Raw genomic sequence first — 20,832 nt, 5'->3', positions numbered from 1 at the left:
ATTCAAAAACACTGAAAACAGGGTCCCAACTGCTGCTATAATTATTTTCCTTAACTAAGCTATCTAGAATATCATCGAGCAGGTTCTGATTTTATATCAAAAATCTGGATGTATGTATGTATGTACTGCCATATCTAATAACTGTGGCACAATGATATAAGTCAAGCCCCACTTGACCAGCAACAAGTGTTGTTGCCATAACCAATATGGCCGCTGCTTTAGGAAGCAACCACCATATCACAGTGAATCTATAAACACAAAATGGCAATAAGATGAAGTCCAAAATAAAAATGAAAAATAAAAATAATAATAGTAATAAGTGAAACACACAAAATATCAGAATTGTAATGACCAGCAAACACTATAATTAACAAGCTTTGAAAATCACATTACAAAATTCTAAAGGATAGAAGTCCAAATGCACCTATCATGGATTCAATGAAACTACTGCAATAGGATTGTGACCCTGGAACAATCTTATGTAACATAACCATGCCAGTGTAATAAATAATGATCTTGGGAACCCTTATTTGTAAAATACTAAATTGTCTCAGTTTCATATTTAAGATTTGTTTATATCAATAGGATGTTGAGGGTTAAATTGGCACAAATAAACAAGCTTTAAAAATGTGACACATGAGACATTGGATGTATTTTGATATTATCACAGGCATATTGTATCTTCTTATATATTATGCTACCATGGCTGTTCATTTCTTTGTCCAGGATTTTAAATCACCTGTAGCTTCCAAACCGTTTCAACTATTGACCTGATATATGGTACACATATACTACCTGACGTCTACTATCCGCTTTCGGGTGATGATTTTTATTCCTCTTTTTATTTTTATTTTATTGTAGAATTAACTCTCTGCAGGACGCAACAGGGCAGTTGTGCGGCACATGCGTACATGCATCGTTCTCATTCCCCACCACCTTCGCGGTCACTTGCCCTACCTCTTCATATCTTTAATCATTCTTGAGGCAGATTGAAGACTTAAGTAGCAACTTAAGTGAAAAATTAAGAAAAAACATACTAAGTAATTGCAACACAAAAACTAACTTAATGAAGCAGCGCTAGGGTGGAGAAAAGAAGAGCTGCCCAGGAAGGAACAAGCGCATCAACCTCTGAGTAAATGAATGGTAAACATACAGAGAAAAAGTATGAAAACTAGGAATGCTCAAGTCAAGTGTATTCACTGCAGGTTATCGTGTAGTACGCCTTTACTGGTATAAAATAATTTTCATACTAGTACCATAAGTAAGCAAACCAACAACTGAAAAATAAATTTTACTTCTAACTTTAAATGAAAACTGATGCATTCCAGAACCACAGTTTTCATGTACATTACTGGAAAGCAAGTCATAAGCACCTTGACTCCTCTGTAGATATACTACTTTAAATGTGTTGGTTTTCAACTGTAAACCCAGTCTGTAATTTTAGTAATAGCTTTGTGCTTTATACCCAGCAACATTATATTGCAAAAATGTTTAAAATAAAAATGACCAAAAAAAAAAAAAAATCAACTGTCATGACTCGGTACTTATTTTTTTCCAAGCTAATTTATTACTGAATGCACACAAAAATGTCCCTTTCATAACAAAAGGTTGTTTCCCTTGTTTCAGCGTACCTAATCAGCAACTGATGCAACAGGTGTTCCATCATAGCACTGAAACCATGTTCATTCCCAGAGTGCCAGTCACAGCATTTTAAAATTAACTGCACGACACGGATAAAATTTGATACTCTCTTTCTAAAATTCCTTTGTACAGAACATTGTACTTTCATATTTTCCTATTAAATGAAGACTGATATTTCTTAACTTGTCCTCTTGCACATTCTTTAGTTGCATTATCCAATACAAAGTTGACAGCTATGGGGTCTGTGAGGGACTCGCACCCTGTCCAATGTGGGCTCAGGCCTTTTGAACTTTTAATTTGATTAATCAAGTTTAAAAAGGTTAATCTAGTTGAGGTTCACCTCCGTGCAAAAAAGTTAATTATTAGCTATGTTACCTAACAAAGAAAGGTAAAAGAATAAAATGTAAAATATTTTATATTTGATAGATCTTGTCCAACATGTACCCTCTACATTCCTCCTGTGCCTTTCCTCAGTATCCTCGTCTGTCTCAATTTCTCTTGCACAGACTTTACACTCTCGATCGAGTTCTCATAAAGTCCTATTCTCAGACTTTGTCATTTAAAGGCTCATTGCTCACATCCCAATTGTGTTTTGACTACCACCAGTGGTACACGGGCTCCCTTTACCCAATGTGAAAGCATCCATTGTATTTCTGCAAATAGTTGAAGGTGAGTGAGGTTGTGCCATCCAATGTTGGTTGGTACATTAGTAGCTTGTTGGTTTTTTTGAAATGCCCCATTTTAACTATTTTTTTTTTTTTTTTATAAAAAATTGTCACTATTAGGAACCCAGCTTCACACTCCTAAAGTATCACCTCACCATGCCTAATACAGAGCCATGAAAGTCAAACTGACTAATGATATTACTCAGAGGGGACGGACACACACAGATACCAGCATTTTATTATATTCTAAATAGATAGATGTAAATTGACACCCTTCAATTTAAAAGCCAACCAATATTTTAAATTAGGCACCAACTACTTGCTTCTCATCCTTTCATAACCAGGCACAACTACCAAGACAAAGAAACACATCAAACATTCCATTCTGTTTCACATTGTTAGTAAGTTGCATTACACTACATTGTCAAACTTGCTCAATGCATTTCAGGGTGTAGTGGGCCACTGTCTTTTGTTACAAAATCAGGTGCAAGGCAGGATATATTCCTGAACAGAGGAGTGATGCTAATCACAGGGCCCACCCACACTTATACAGAGTTTTTTCTGAGTCAACGATTACACATACTTTCAGTGCAATGATCCTTAAAGAATAAAGAAATGTACATTATTTTCAAGCATGCAAGGCCAACACACCGCGATGCTTGCAGGAAGTGGATGCAAAAGCAGGAAATACACCTGGACAGATGCTCTTTCCCCCTTTTTGGCAGTGGACAATTTTTTTTAACACCCAGTCCTGCTAATGACATCAACTGAAGGTTTCAAAGGGCAGCTTGCGTGTGTAAACTTTAGTCTGGAAGATTGTTATGAAGGATGTCGGTACATCTTTGCGAATACAAGCAATGACAGAAAAAGTAAGATAGAAGCAGCAACTGAAAAGAGACAGAAGAGCACAGAAACGAGAAGTGGAAGCTGGAACAGGATAGGACGTAGGCGTGTTGTTGTTCTTTTATTTCAGTGGCAATCTTTGGGCCCTGACATTTTAGTGTGGGGGATGGGGGGCAGAGCAGCAACATGGGCTATGGATAAAATACCTGCACTTCAGATGCTGCCATGTCCATTCTGGCAAGTCATTATAATATGTAAGACTTGTGCCACACTCTTCTAAACTGTTACAGATGCCTCTTGTGATTTCAGAACAGGCCTGTTACAAAACACAATCTGTGTATCTGGTTACATTTCCCTTTTGCAAAAGCAAGAAAAAAAATTCAAATTACCAAACATGGAGTCGTGTTCAGGTTCTGCAGAACTTTTTACACTACAAGTTGTATAATATCAGTATTGAATCTGGAAAATGATCTGCTGTTGTGTACTGTGTCACTATTCAATTCATGAAATAAACTACAAAACCACAAGCAACATATTGATACATATTATTATGAGAAGTCAAATGTTTCACTTAAAGAGGCCATCAAAAAATAGCATTTGATTTGCTTTTCTTATAAGAGTGCATTTGCATGTCTAGCATGCTATGAGCATATGACAAAATCAGAATTAACAAATAAAACAAAATGATATGGAACAAAATCACAATACAATACTAAAATCCCAACAAAACATAATTATTATTACATATAGTGTATTAATATATATATCATCTGTAGTTCGACTGGCAAAAATGGGAAATCCCTAGTCTATGACATGTTTTATATTAGGCTACAAACAATTCTCAATTTCTGCCACCACAACACATTACTTCCATTTAACTAATGAAAATTAGAACAGGACAATAATATCAGCATTCCATCCTATATTTTATACTGTCAAATATAGAAATTATGCATGTTAACTATGACAAAAGGTAAACAAAAGAATGCTTATCCTATGAATTGATCTGATTTTATTTCTACATCTTCTAGTAAATGAAGCCTATTCCACCACCCACAATAAATAAGCCTAGAAAGGATTCAACTGTGACAATTGACTAGATGAATGAGGTTTTATTTCATAGAAAACATAAAAATTAATCAATGAGATTCCACAGCAGGACTTTTCAGTCACAGAAATATTAGAATATGTTTTCTGAATATGTTTCTTGACTCAAAACGTCACATACATGGTACTGAGAAAAACAATCAATGCTTACAAGGAAATTACAGCTTGTCCTAAATGTTGAAGAGATGATCATATAACCATATGCTACATATGAATTCTCTGTACCACCTACCACAGTCTGGGAGACTTGGCAATAACATTCCTTTTTTGACTATAGTAAAAATGTACATATGTCAAAACTTTCAGTGACAAATTGAGAATAATTCAGTTAAATAAATCATTTAACATCCTTTTCTATGAAGACTGAGACAAGGATTTCATGAACCTACAAATGCTAATTAACAAAAGCTGTATTTATTCACTCCTAAAGGGGATAGGAGATTGCAATATGCTGAAATACTATTGCCACTAAAAACACTTTTGCTTAAACATACAGTTAAAATCAAACTAAAGAAAACAGATTTCTGTCATCTATATAAATATTACAAGAGAGGACTATGGAAGTTTGTGATGCCCTTTTTGTTTTTTTACAGTTCTGTACGTGGAATTAGGAAAGATGATTACTTCTAAAGCTATTTCCTAATATGATGATGGATGGGGTTAGTTGATTGAAGAGCATACACATCTTGTAATTTCAGAACAGGACTGTTACAAAACTCAAGCTTTGCAACAAGTTACATTTCCTTTTTGCAAAAGCTAAAGAAAAATGCAAGTCAAACATAAACATAATGTAAAAATCCAAAAATGTTACGCCATATTAAACAAATAAGGGTAAACAAATTAGCAAGCATAAATATAAATTTAAAAAAAAAAACTAATTTTCAAGAAGAATTATAGCTGTACTTAGATGGCCAAAACAAGTTTGTTTTATTTTTTATTTGAGTTTATAAGAACATATCACTTACTGGTCGTTCAAAATTTATAGTGCCCTTTCTAAGCAATAAGGGCAATCCTTGAACTTTAAAGGCAGACAGAAACAGTAATAAGAATGTATTTATCAATTAGTTACTTATTTAATGTGTAGCCAGAAGACTGAAATAAAATCTTGGCATTAACAATTGATATGTTGGAGATGAAAACTGTAGAGTTTAAAAGGGTTAAGGATTACGCTATGTCAGTAACATTTGTCCAAGAATCAAAATATCCCTTAAATACGTTGTGCAGTGAACAAAAGAGAACTGTTTTAGTTTTCTCTTTAAAGCTGTAGCAGAAAAGTAAAATTTGACACACAGCAAGACTGATGGCCCAGACTGTGGCCTCAAGCTTTAACTTTATTAAAATGTGGTTAGTGCTGGGCTGTATCAGTGTGCATCTGCAAAAAGGAAAAAAAAGGTTAAAGGTCATTTCTACACTGAAAAGAAAAGAAGGTAAAAGACAACATTTTAAATATATAGTTTTCATCACAGGGATTTGAAGACATTTATCAAGGAAAATCAGAAGAAGCCAAGCTCTTTCACAGTCTGTGACCATATATTTGTCCAGATTTTAATTACTAATTTTTTAATCTCACGTTCTCTAATGGCAGCATTTTATCAGCCTTGGATTTGTTCCCTCCTATATGTTACCCAGATTTTCCCTTTTCAGTTTCATACCTAATGAAGACTATACTGCCAAAAAAGTCGTGCCTTTTACCTTATTTCCCTTTCAGCGAGCAAATAACCTTTATTTATCACTTTTTTTCCCTTTATTAAAAGGTGTTAATATTAGTGTTAAACGCCCATTCGGAATTATGAAGAATTGTTGAAAAGCACACAAAGACATATATAGGTAATCACAAATATTTTTTGTACAAAGTACTGCAAGGAAAAACTAGGCACAATTAAATTGCAAAGTAGCATTGTGCGCGAGAATGGAGGATAACGGCTTGCATTCCTCTAGCGTTAATGTCTTAAATGAACACTACAATTCTTTTACTAAAACTACTGCTCGTTTCAATTCAGTTCTGTTTCCACAGTGTATTATTCCCTTTTCTTGATGTCACGGTCTACGCTCCTCCTACTTTCTGCCAATGCTGAATTCTTGTTACTACTTGTACAACTTAAGTTTGTCAGTTTGATACTGTTTCACAATCTTGTTTGTGGTTTGAAGTGCCTTGTAACGCTGAATGTCCGTTTATGACGCTTAATAAAATAAAAAGTGACTCATCCCCCCGTTCAACCCAATAAAAATTCGGCGGTGTAACAATGTCAGATTTTTCTATAAAAATTCTATGTCAAAACAATTAAAATAAAATCAAAACAAAAAAGACTAAAGTATGGAACAACAGATCCATACTAAGCCCATACTTACTTGAAGGGCTTAACCTGACAGTCGCTTGCCTGTCAAATGAGCAGCTCGCCGCCTACCCAGGCGGAAAAGCGCTAAGGTGGGCTCTTCAGCACGTACACCGCATCACCTGCAAAGGTGATCCACTGCCCACTGAGCCTCCAAATACACAGTGCAATATTACCGCAAGGCAAAAGAACATTAATCAGTGCAATTGAACCTGAAAAGCATCGCAGTTGGTTAAATGCACAGCTCACGTGCGTGAAGGGGGAAGGCGCAGGGGTGGGGGGGAATAGGATTAGTGATCAGGAGCCGGTCTGAAAATACAGAATGAGTACGGCATCTTTCGGAAACAAAGGATATATGTAATAGACAATCATGCATTTCTTTTTCTTCCTCGATGTGTGGCCTACCCCTTCACAGGAAATCCCCAACCTCAAGTACAGCGCACGAGGCCGGCTTGTGTGCAAACCGTCGCTTGAGCGCCCCTTCCTCAAATCGTAACCCCCTTCCTTCCTGTCAACCTTACCTTCCCTTGCCTTGAGAAGCACAGTGTTAGCCACAATATTCTCGAGCTCCATTATCTGTTGAGTGGAGGGCGCCACTGGCCAAACGTCGTCCCCAAACTAGCAGCGTCGGCTTGCTCCCCCCCCCCCCAAAGCTAAAGCGCAAGCCGCCTCAAGCTGCGCTCCTTTCGTTCTCTGAACCCTGCAGACACCGCCAAGCTTGTAGACTCCAGACAGCCGCCGAGTGTTTACCCGAAAGCCACGCCCACTCTTTAAGCCTATTGGTCAGAAACAGAAGAAAAGCCCACCCTTACACAAAGCCACGCCTACGTTTTTTCTTTCGCTGAAGCTACTGCGGACGGCAGTGACAGTGCGTCCTTTTCCTTCCTTAACCTCCAAAACTCAAGCTAGGCGGGACCTTTGGTGATCACGGGAGTTGAACCTTCGCAAGTTTACAGAGGGTTGTGATGACTTCTTGACGTAAGTAACAGAGCCACTGTTTGGGTATCTCGAAGTGCTTCTGCTTCCGCAAGCAAGATAAAGAGGAATCATTCGTTGCATTCTTATGGTCGGTAAAACTGTGCTCTCTTTTAAAACTGCAAATCTTTTTTTAACCTTTATGCGCCCCTCGTATCTTAAACGTCTAACAACCGGAGAATGCAAAATACTGATAATTACGAATATTTGCGAAAATTAAAGCGGAGTAACTCCAGGTTGCAAATTTGCTCTAAGCTGTTTTTTAAAGTCACATAGAAAGCTGCTTGCCCTACGGCTAAAACAAATTGTAATGTGACAAATAGTAGACAAGACTTTGCATGAAAGAGAAGACATAACTGTAAAATAGACAAGGAAGATAGGTCAGTGGTAGACCGTTAGGAATCTGTTGTCTGCTTGAACCACCTGCACACATTTTATGTAAAAGGCTAGTCATCATGTGAATGCTACAGCACTAATGACAATGGTAAAAAGTCTGAATTAGCATAAAGCAAGCCTAATTCAGGGTGTTCATAAGTAATGTAATGGTTTACTTCATGAGGTATTAGTACACAATAAACAAGACTAGTTGTATCAAATACTGTATTTCAAATATCATGTATAACATGTTTGTTATAGCTGACCTTGAAATAGTCTAAAACAATTCCCTATATTCTTACATTTGACAGTTCTTACTTTTAACCTCTTAGGAGTCGTTCTTAGTGGGCTAGGATCATTGGTAAAAAATTAGTCAACAAAAATATTATATTTGTAATCAGCAATCTCAAATGCCATAAAACAATACTCCACTTGCCTATATTAACAATTGCCATTTTTTTAAAGTTTTGTGAAAATTGGTAACATTGACAACTCGTGAACCTCTGAAGTTGATTGTTGTGGCAATGCATAGCTTTAAGTCCTTCTGATTATTTTTGCTGAAGACCCTTATTTGTTTACTCTTTGTCAAAAGGGTGCAATTTCTTGCACAAAATAGGGGGCAAAAATTGCCTTAAGATGAATTTTTGTTTGGGTCCTCAGGGCCAAAAATAATAGGCAGCCCCAGAAACCTCTACATCTTGCATAAAAAAACATCCAGATGAGTTGAACAATTTGCTATATGCGGGGGTTGTCTTGTACCAGTGAGTCAGGAGGTGCAAGACAAAATAACTAATTCTTATGAACACAATAAGAATACATTTTATTGATTTAGTGCATACTAAGCCATATGCAGTGATTATAGGAAGAAAAGCACAACTCAGTAACACCCACCTTGAATGCATGTGGAGGAAAACCCATGTGTTTTGGGGATTGAGATGTTGCAGGATTCATACCTGAAAGACACAGAGACATCACAAAAACATGGTAAGGTTTTGAAGTTTGAAGAATAATTATAAAAAAAAATCAGGCAAAAGGCCAAGGATTAGGACTACCAAATATAAGAAAAAGACTAGCCTACAGTCATAGTCAAAAACTTAATACTGAAGAAATTGCCTTTTCCTTATATTTGCAAATGAGAAATGGTATAATAGACACACTTGAGAGAGTGAAATATGCCATTTTAAGGTAAATGCAGATGCTTCATTTGACAAAAAAAAAACAAGCAGTATATCACCCTAAGATGCCCATGTCTACTCTAAAGCAAGCATGAAGGTAAGTTTTTGGTTATGGGCTGTCTGGAATTCCCTGAAAACAGTATAAATGATAGTGGTTTTAGAAGACACACTTTACCTCCTATACCCCTAGTTATAAATGATGTCACTGCCAACAGGGTGGAATCACTTATATTTCTTGGCACATCTATTACACACAATCTGAATTGGGATGCAAATATAACTGCTCTTATCATTAAAGCTTAACAGCTAATGTTTCTTCTTTAACAACTTACAAAGTTTAACCTGTTCCAATCACTGCTTGTGCAGTTTTATTGAGCTGTTATTGAATGCATCTACAGTACACTCTCTCCATAACAGTCTGGTATGGCAAGGCATCTGTCACTTGAAACATAAACTTCAATGGGTTATTTCTACAGTAGAAACAATTGTATGCCTAAAACTGGAGTCCACTGAGGTTCTGTATACATCATGGACCAGGAAACATGCCAGAACTATACTTAAAGACTATACTCACCTGGACACCTCTTTCAGTTATTGGCATTGAGGAAATGTTACTGGTCAGTAACGACAAATAACTGCTAGACATATAAATACTTCTTTCTTACTGCAGTCATTATGGTTAAGCATATTCTCTGATTCATCTGTCTTTTGCTTATTTCTGAACTCATTCATCTAATCTAAATTATGTTTTTATTCCATGGTTATAAGGTCTTACTTGATACATTTCCTGGCAGAAGTTCAGTTCTACTTTATTGTTTTATATATTTGTGTTTTGTGCAATATATTTTTCATTGATGCTGTATATAATGTTGTGATGGTGTCATGTATATTGTGTTGTTTAATTGTATTTACCTTGTTATGTATATGGATGTAACACCAAGAGAAATTCCTAACAACTATGTTGCCTGGCAACAAAGTTCAAAGTTTCTCTTCAGTAGGGAACTGGGAAACATTCTAGATTGGAATATAAAATGGTTAGGAAACCGTGCTGAATCAAAGCTGCTGTCTTTTGCAGTAGGTCAAAACTGGTAAGAATATTTGTCTTTCAAATAAAGGTGTCCATAAACTGGCAGCAACAGTTGAGTGGTTAAAGAAAATCAGTGACAGAGTATGAACTGAGATTTTATTGAAAGTCTTAGTAATAACTAACTAATCATTCTGTCCTCTCTACATAATCTGAATTGACATCAACAGATCTGTTGAGAATCATTGCCTAACTGTGGCAAACCTTAGCATGTTGCGCTGCTATGGAGCCATCCAAATTAAATTATCCTTTAACAGAGTTTGAAAATGTTACCAACAAACACTTGTTCAGGGATGTAAAGATATATGTAACAAACATGTAGTTGTTTTTTTTTTTATTTGATATTTTTGAAAGTGTAAGCACTGATTTTTCATTTGGAGGACATCAATGTGAGCAGTGTCAATATAAACTCTCTTCTAATAATCTTCTTGTTGAAAGTCCACTGACATCTGACAACTAACTTCTTTGTGATGCCTTCAAACTTGGCAAAGTTGGCCTTGCTGCTTTTACCTACAACTGCTACACAATGCAGATATCAGCTTTCCTCAACAGCTCAAGGACACGACTTGTTGTGCATCTTCCTTTATATTTGAAAGAGAAAAAACATGTTCTGCATTTTTTGGCAGCTTTCAATTTCTTACCCTCATCTTCAGCAAGGAATGAATTCTTTATTAAGGACATCCATCTCCCAAGGCCTCAAAGCAATCAGAAATGCTGTTTTATCCTTCTGCACAGTTTTCACAGACAGCTTAACTCGTTCATTACTCACACTGAAGAAAGTGCACAGCTTGACACACAGCTGAAAATACTGTAGGATAAAACTTATATTCATAGAATAAAAGTTTGTCTAACACATGTGCTTTACATAAAAAAACAAATGATGCTTTGAGTGTACGGTGGTATCTGAGTTGTCATTTGCACTATTTTATTTTGTGTCTCTTTAAATGGGGCAGGGTAGTATGGCGTAGTGGTTAGGGCTTTGGATTTTAAACCTTCAGGTTGGGAGTTCAAATCCCACTACTGACACTGTGTGACAATAAGCAAGTCACTTCACCTGCCTGAGCTCAATTAGGAGGAAAAACAAAAGAAATGCAACCAATTGTTTCTCAAATGTTGTAAATTCCTTTGGATAAGGGTGTCAACCAAATAAGTAAATGTAAACTGATTTTAAAAGTTTTTTTGCATGCTTCCTTACATTTTTGCTTTGTGTGTTATTGCCATGATTTTTAGAGTGCTAAGACTAACTTCAACTAAAAGCTGTAGATACCCTGCATATGCTGCAACTGCATGTACACATATAGGAATGCTTGTGCACCTCTATGTCTGATGTTACAGACATTATTTTTTAATTAAACATGTTGTTTTTATGTTTTCAGTGTCTGAACTTTGCTTTGCATAGTAAATGTGAAACTCTGTGAAATTTAGAAGTGATTTATTTAAGTAACTACCTAGAATTAATGTCTAGTTTTGACTTAGAGATCTTACAGTATAAACATGGCTCCAGCTTTTGTTTTGACCGGTATCAAAGTTTTATTCTTATTCTGAGTTTGTGAAAAATATGTTAATGACAAGCCTGTCTAGTATTTTGAAATATCATTTTTTATTACTTGTATGTATATAATATATATATAAAGTCTATCATTTTCTCACTAAATCTGCCTGTTAGAACATGGTGGATGCCATTTCAGCATAAAGGTCCTGCTGCACAAAAACGATTAATAAGTAAAAACAAAAAATTCTGCAAATACCTATATAACTCTCATTTAGGGAAAGAAAATGTACAGGCTGAAATATCAGAAATTCAAATCTTTATATAAGTAAGTAAATATATATAAAATATCACAAAGCTAAATATATTAATACATAGTATTATTTGATATGTAAAGATAATATCCAACACTCAACCATGCCAACATTGGTGAATGGTATGAGAATGGAGAACTGTATTCGCTTTGGACTGTTTTCATGTCAGAGTTTACATTCTAAAAGACATTCTAATGTACCAGATTCGTAATTTAATTATAAATTGGTGTTTTACCCATACCAGCCTGACTTCAATGACTAATTATACTATTATCTGTCTCCACCCTCAATACCCAGTATGGAACGAAACTGTCAGCACTGAATAACAGGCGGAAATAAAAAAAACTCTCAGAAATTGTGAATTCCGCAATTTCGATCAAAAGAGAGTCAATTCATGCAGTAAGCATCAGATACATTCTTTTGGCAGATAAAGTGTCTTTTTAGACCATGTCAAAGTATGACATATATGTGTGCTTTCTTTTCACATTTACCAATGTCTTTGTTGAGATTACCATCTTGTTACCAGAAGAACCACAAGAAGTCTTTCTTTTTTGATCTGATGACAGAGAGATTGTGTGTTTGCTTTAAATTCACTTTGATGAAATGAGGTTAAGTATTTTAAATAGGATGTTGTTAAAAATGTAGGCCATTGAGGAAGACACAACTCAGTAAAACTCCATTATACTGAGTGCTCAAATCAAAAAACATCCATGATCTGGTCTGGCCAATCTGGATGGTACAGTACTTGCCAGTATCCTTTTTCTTCTTCATGTAGTGGTGACATATATAAGCCATTCTGGAGTATCCTCTCCATCACTACAAAGAAGGGATTCTTCATCAGATGAATTTCACGGAGAATATTTCAGTGCTTGAATGTAGCTTTGATGATTTGTTTTCTTTATTTATAGATGTTTTCTTCATTGAGCTTATAAGCACAACACCTTTTATAAATGTGGTCATCTTTAAGTTTTGCTTTATCCTTTTGAAAACAAATCCTTGTCTCTATTTTTTCATATGTACTGTTGCAGTGCCAATAAAAGACATTCAGCTCCTTGGAAGTTTTCATATTTACGTGTTATGCAACATTAAATCACAGGCTTTTTTGAAACTGATCAACAGAAAAGGACTCTTCCTGTCAAAGTGAAAACAGATCTATGGAAAGAGATCTGAATTAATTATGGATCTAAAAAATTAAATAATTGATTGCATAAGTGTTCATATTACACTCCTGAATCAACTCCGGTGCAGCCAATTGTCAATTAGTTCAAAGGAGATCATTTGGCTGCAGTTTTAATGGAGTGTAGTATAAATGGTTAGTCTGCATTATAGAGCAGTATCTCATTATTGTTTGGTTGCTAATTAAGGAAAAAGAAACAATTAAGGGGTCTTTAAGAGCAAGTCAATTAAAATTAGTTCAAAAGAAGTTAATTAGCAGCAAAAACAGGACACTTGTTAAGAAAAGGGATAGGATGAAAACCTGCAGCCACGGTGGTCCTCCAGGACCAGAGTTGGTGACCCCTGGCCTAGCATACACAATGAGTACAGAAGAACACTCCAAGCAACTCAGTGGTAAGGTTATTGAAAAGAACATATCAACGGATAGAGACAAGAAAATATCAGAGTGCCTGAATATCCTATGGAGACCAGCTACATCAACCGTTAAGAAATAGGAATAGTGCAACACAGCTTTAAACCTCTTAGACCAGACCATCCAGAAAACTAAGTGATTGCGCAAGAGGAAAACTAGTGAGTGAGGCCAACAAGAGGCCTGTGATAACTGTAAAAGAGTTACAAGCTACATTGAATAAGATTCGATATTTGGGATTAGCTAAACACTGCACATTATCAGAGACATACTATTCCCACCATGGTGCCTGGTGGAGACAACATCATTCTGTGGTGTTGCTGTTCTGCAGAAGGCCCTGGGAGACTTGTGAGGGTAGAGGGTAAAATGAATGCAGCAGAATACAGGGAAATTCTGAAGGAAAACCTGATGCAGTCTGCATGAAACTTGCACATTTGGATATTTGTTTTTCAGCAAAACAAAGACACCACATATAAAATGAAAGCTACATAAGAATGTCATATAAACAACAACATTAATGTCCTGGAGTGGCCTAGTCAGAGTTCAAACCTCAATCCATATACAAATTTGTGGCTGGGTTTAAAAAAAGGCTATTCATTCACAATCCCCATGTAACCTGTCATTAGAAAAAAATGCAGTATACATACAATATATGTAAAGCTGATACAGATCTATCCACATAGACTCAAGGCTGAATTGTTCCCAAGGTGCATCTACTAAATACTATCTTGAAGGGATGAGTACTCACAAAATCAGTTACGGTATGTTGTGTTTTATATTTATAATTAATTTAGACCATTTTGCAGAGATATGTTTTCATTTTAACATTTTTTTTATGTTGATTAGTGTCAAAAAACTAATTACATTTACCATGATTCAATATCTTCTTATATAATACGCTACCGTGGTTGTTCGTTTGTCTGTGCAGGATTTTAAATCACCTGTAGCTCGCAAACCGTTTTGACCTTTTGACCTGAAATTTGATACACATGACGTCTGCTATCTGCTTCCAGGGTGATAAATGACCTCCAAGGTTATTCCTCTTTATATTTTTATTTTATTTTATTGTAGAATCAACTTTCGGCAGCGGCCAGCAGGGCAGCCGTGCGGCACATGTGTACGGGCGCTGTTCTCATCCCTACCACCTTTGCCGTCACTTCCCCTATCTGTTTATATCTTAAATCATTCTTGAGGAAGATTGAAAACTTAAGTGCCATCTTAAGTGAAAAATTAAGGAAAATTTACTAATTAATTGCAACACAAACACTGTCTTAATCAGTTTTAACATGAAAAGATGCAGACGAAAGAAGAGAAGAAGCGGGTCGCTGGGGTGGAGAAAAGAAGAGCTGCTCAGGAAGCAGCAAGCACATCAACCTCTGAGCAAACGAATGGTAAACGTACAGAGAAAGCGGATGAAAACTAGGAATACTCAAGTCAAGTGTATTCACTGCAAGTTATCGTGCAGTGCGCCATTACTGGTTGTATAATAATTGATTTTTAAAACTTTTTATAGATGTTGTTTATCTTTCCATGCATACTGTGTAAATCTTAAGAGCATGACCATTTGTGTTTCTTTATTTAAATGTGGTGGTTACAACATGCTATCCTCAATGAAGGATAGCATAATATTCTCTAGAGTGTTAATGAAGAGTTTGTTCAATGTATCTAGCCTGTCGATTTGTTCTTAACTCAAATTTTCTTTATGTAAAACTTGATTGATTTGTATGGAATGCAATAAAATTAATAAAAAAAAATGTATCTAGCCTGTGGACATTTCTTGTGTGGATATTCTAGGTCATGGTCAATCTAAAATCTAGCAAATGCAGTGTACAATGTGTAGCGTGGCTTATTGATCTGCTACACTTTATGGATATACCTACCAAACACGCTGAGCTCTGGAATTTCCCGCCTAAGAGACAATGGCTGTTAATTATAAGCAAGAATTTTCAGTGTGGAAATATCAGTATTATTAGCAGAGAATCTTATTGCAGTTCATAGGGCCACACTACTCACCGGTAGCACTAATTTTTCAATGCTGCTTGTGTTCTATGCATTTCAGATCAGTGCATTTCACAAAGTATTAAGCTCTCTGTATGTTGCCAAGAAAGCAGAAAGGAAGGGCATCCTTAAAGTAAAATGCAGTAAAGATCAACTCATCTTCTTCACTGCTGTACAAAGAAAATTAAATTGCAACCTAAAGCAAGTATTCTCAAAGGCACTGTGTAATGCAGTAAAACAGACTGCTTTCAATGTTCAAGAACTGTATGGGAACCTGAAGGATAGTATATTGAAGACAGGAAGCAGAAAACTCATCTTTACACTGAGTTTAACAGGGGTTTCCTCTAAACTATTCATGCAAGTATTATTTGAAGTGCATGCCTCATTATTTTAGATTTTACTTAATAAGGTATACTGTAATACAATGACATTCTAAAACCCTTGTAATCCATTTCAGGGTCCCATGGGTCCTGGGCCTATCCCATCGTGAGTCAGTAAATCAACCCAGACAGGAGACCAATCGTTCTTAGTGCCACTCACGTGCACACATACATACACACACAAGGCCAATTTAGAATTGCCAGTTAACCTAACTTTCATGTCTGTGATGACAAATGAATAGGCATCACACAGAAAACAACTGGGACCAAGATTTAAATTCAAAATGAGCTTTGCTACCAAAAGATATACTATACATAACCAACACAAGTGGAATGTACAGTATTATATTATCTAAACCAGTAGCTGTTAAGTTCAGCTCTGGGGGAACCCTGTGGTTACAGGTTTTCATCCTAACCATCTTATCCTACTTTAATCAAGCTGTTATTTCCCAGTTTCTGTGTCTTGGTGTTGTCAAGAAATTTAAATAAAAAAGATTGTAATGTAGCATCTTTTTGTTATATTGGGAAATGTAGTGCTTTTTTAACTTGTTTTTTAAGACTAGGGTACAATCAAAGGAGAAAACTCAAGAAGGAAAAAGTGAATAAACAGGAACCTGACAAAAGACACTTAAGCATTTAAAGGTATGAAAGAAACAGAAATATTTCTATTTATGTAAGTCTCACAATGGTGCACTTTTCTGAATAGTATAAAAAAAAAACAGCACATGCCTTGCTGATTATGAAACTGTTTGGAACAAAATACTTCAGCCCCAGGGGCTTTCAGGATTGAGCTTGAGAACCATTGCTCGAAACTAATTTGTAAGCTTCCCTTTAGGATATTTTAATATACATTACATATTTCCTGTCACTTTATCTAGACAGGAAAGTTTTGTTTACATGAAGAATAATTTATTTGAGAACATGGCATTAAAGGTAAATAAATACATTGTGAAAACTATGTGAATGGCTGTGGCATATTATGCTTGTCATGATCAAAGCAAACATGTATTCAGATTAAAAGCTCTTGAAAAGGAGTGCTATGTTTGAAGTGGACAAACCCAGCTAAAATAAAAGCATCACTTCCTTAGTCAACTCATAGGCTGATATGCCAATCAGTAAGATATTAAGGTTGTAAAATTAAATATGTGAATGTTATTTTAGAAGAACACTTTGTACTATATGCAGTATGAGCTCTAATTACATATCTAGTTGCAATAAGGATAATAGTTCATGAACATGAAAACCTTTATTTTGGAGTTTTAAAGGCTTGATGCATTCCTGTGTTATAAGTTGTACAGAAGCAGTGACCATCATTTAACCATCATATCTTAGAGAAGTACAAGAGGTGACGAGGACAGGATATTCATCCCAGACAACTGTCATATGTACAGATTATTGCTGGAGAGTGGTCCACTGCCAAAAGCACGCAATGACGTTTGATGGGCTCTGGAGCGCAAGCGACCAACTTTACTTGTATCATATGCAGTGAATGACAAATGGCAAATACAGAGGGGTTAATATATTCTTGTGTGTTTTATAAAACACTTTGTGAAGTTATATTCTGCACAACGTTGTTAGATAGATAAATAGATATATATTTATAAGACAAGATTTATAATATAAGATGATACATTAGAGATACAGTCTAGCGCAGGCAGGTTTGGGATAAAAACAAACCATAAAATTAAGTTGTCAGAAGGACAAGGCAACATTGTATTTAAAGGATACACAAATAATCAGGAACTTAAAAATTCTTTACTGGATCATGCAAAACACTATAGTCAGAAATTGAACAAGAGGTTATGGATATGCAAAATAAAAAGGAAAAAATGTCACAAATGTAAAATAAAGAGAAGACTTCAGACTGAATGAAATCATAACATGGCACTTAAAATTGAATATCTTCTCAATCAGATTGGGAAGTCGACTGTGCTTACATTTATTGAGGAATGGCATATAAAAAATAAATAAAGTTAAGGGGAAAGGGTTACAGCATGACATGAAATAGTTCCAGGAACCATCCTCCATTATACATTTTTTAAGCGCTTCTCTGATATTAAAATGAAAAATTTTATGCAGGCAGAGCGAGGCGTTGAATGGAGTAGGAGAGTGGGAGTGGGCTACACATAAGCACCATTATTTCACAGTGATTCATCATTAAAAGCAACAGTGAGGCATTGAGATGTTGTGCTTTTGCTCTTTACCAAACTGAATTTTGATTCAAAGACGTGTTTGTAATGGGCAGAAAATGTAATCAATAATTAAGAAATCACTCTGATTAATGGTTTAAATTGTTAGTTAATATGTTTTTTTTTTTTAACGTTTTTACTTGTCTAATCACCTAGACATACTCTCCACACACACACATATTACAATATTTTACTTTAGGCTTAGAATATGAAATTCTATATTAGCTGTAGGACAAGGCCCTTTTGAAATGTAGATATTCAGAGAAGAACCAGAAAACAAGATTACGGTATAGCTGAAGAGCTAAAGCTTATCAGAATTTCTAGTTACATAGGGAAAGAGTTCGAAGAATGGACACAGATGGAACTGTATCATTTATTGGGCACGTGTTTTAAATAGTAATTGAGTAAGATTGTAAGAAGAGGCAGCTACCACACTCTATCGTTGTCTGTTTGTCCCAGTGGCTTAATATCTGTGTTCTGTCTTGTTGGAAATCATCAAGCCATCCAGCCTTTGGACCTTTTCTCCAAATCAAGCTATCTGGGTAAAACTGGAGAGCCTCAGAAAAGACTCTTCTTCCTGTTGATTTTGTTGATGTGATGGCTTCACATCTGTTTGTTGCAAGAAATTAAATCACCATTAAAACTGAATTGCTAATTGTTTCAAATGTCCGTGTGTTTTGTTCCCAGCTGTGTGTTTTGAGATATGTGTGGGTGTTTTTTATTTAGAATTAGACTGTGTCCACTGCAATATACAGTGTTGGTAAGTTTAATCATGACTTTAAATTGTCCCTGTGTGTAAGTTTGCCTTCTGATGGAATGGTGTGCTGTTCAGGGTTGGATCATTTCTTGGACCTGTTGCTAAAATGATGAGCTTCAGCCAACCACAACCCTGTAGTATATAAGCAGTTTAGGAACGAGAGTGAGCAATTGAGCACTTATTTGTATATTTCTGAAATCCAAAAGATCCTGTGTGTCTTGTACCTATATACTGTATGCTACCTTTATACATGGGCATAATTTTCAGTCTGGAGGTGGAAGTGTAACTGGTATACTTTTGGACAGACATCAAGTGGTATAACGTGTCTTTGATGTAGAAAGTCACAATATAAAAGGTACCGATATTTATCGAATTTAAGGAAAATAACATTTCCAGTTGAAAGTGAACTGATCAGTAGAGACACATGATTTTTATATTCTCTTTGTGGAAATACATTTTTTTACAAGTTAATGAAAATAGATGTGTCAAGTACTGTATTATAAAGTTGTGATTCTGAGGAGCTAAAATCAAAGGAGAGTGTGATATCAAAGTAAAGCTGTGTTGGTATTATAAGCACTTGCAGAACTGAGTAAATAAAAAATATATATTTACTCTTACCATTCATTTTAGAATTTACTTGATATTTTGGTAGTATTTAAGTTCAAATAAGTGTATTACTTTTGTACTGTAAATGATTTAATTAATTTGGGTCATTCAACCAATCGCAATGCGCAGAGAAGAGATATAACAGTGTTCATGCTGCTATCAATTTCTGCAGCGTTATAGCATGAACATTATAGAAGAGTGCTACAGCAACCCATCCATTCATCTCTGCACCCACCATCTATATAAATATATCCCAAAAGAAACAACGCACACTCTTTTACTGAACTGAACTCTTTTACATGGGCTTTACAACTATCATACTTTTTGTGGAATGCTTAGGAAATCATGAAGCTAGTTCTCTTTTAGCAGGACAGTTCTACATAACCAGCTTCAATTTTCCAGTTTTAGCAGAGAATAGTGATCTTTATTTACAGAAAAAGAATCAACTTATACATTGATTTTCATGGTAAGCACATTATGGCAAATTACTTCAAAAATGGCAAGGTAGGAAAGTAAAATATATAAAACTCATGTGATCACAGCCATATGATGTCTAAGAAAATTAAAAGGGAATGAATTGGAAATTGATTCATAATGAAGCTTATCTGCACAAGCTAAAGATGGAAGAAAACTGAAAAGCAAAGGATCACAGAGTATATAATAGATATAGTAAAATAGTGAAAAATCAAGAATTGGATGGATTATGTAAGAATAGTATTATTTGAATGCTAAGAAGTAAAGTTGCTATTGTGCTTTGGAAAACAGATGGCAGTGACAAACACTTTAGCTTTAAAGCTTTAGGTAACTCAGCTTTTCACTCCTGGCCTGTTCCTTGCCTGTTTTACCATTACCATTTACTGTTTCTCTCCCAGTACTCGCCATCCAAAGACATGCATGATGGGTTTATTAGCCATTCTAACCTGGTCCTGTGGGAGTGTACATGAATGTGGCTTGAAATAAACTGCTCCTCCATACTGGTTTGCACCCATTGCTCTTATGACGAGTTCTGGCTCCTTTCAATGCTAAATTTGATTAAGTGGATTCATTAGATAGATAGAAAACAGTTTACCAGGTGGTAAATGCTTTAAAAACAGTGCCATACTACAATGAACTAAAACAATAAAAAATTGTGAGATTAATTTACTTTAAACATTGTGAATAATGCTGTATATGTGTAAATTCTTTATACATAAAGCAATATGATTTAATGAAGTTGAATTCAAATAACCCTTAAGCTATTTATGTAGGTTTGATAAAATGTGGATGATTGGATATTTGTATTTTGGAGGAAACACTTATTACCAAAGAAAATGGTT

General features: G+C 35.5%; 1 protein-coding gene and 1 long non-coding RNA gene across 2 annotated transcripts in view; one reads left to right on the top strand and one right to left on the bottom strand.

Moving 5' to 3' along the window:
- The window catches only part of grk6 (G protein-coupled receptor kinase 6), a 111,138-nt gene extending 103,845 nt beyond the window's left edge, over window positions 1-7,293 (bottom strand). The window contains exon 1 of the mRNA XM_039776121.1: window positions 7,111-7,293. Coding sequence (XP_039632055.1) covers window positions 7,111-7,162 — 52 coding nt within the window. The 5' untranslated portion in view covers window positions 7,163-7,293. The remainder of the gene's footprint in view (window positions 1-7,110) is intronic.
- Window positions 1-20,832, top strand: part of LOC120543190 — a 179,920-nt gene that overhangs the window by 156,362 nt on the left and 2,726 nt on the right. The gene's annotated exons all lie outside the window — the stretch shown is intronic.

Source organism: Polypterus senegalus, chromosome 13 (assembly GCF_016835505.1).
Source record: "Polypterus senegalus isolate Bchr_013 chromosome 13, ASM1683550v1, whole genome shotgun sequence".
NCBI lineage: Eukaryota > Metazoa > Chordata > Cladistia > Polypteriformes > Polypteridae > Polypterus > Polypterus senegalus.
The sequence above is the reverse complement of the archived record's forward strand: the minus strand, read 5'-3'. Positions and strand labels throughout refer to the sequence as shown.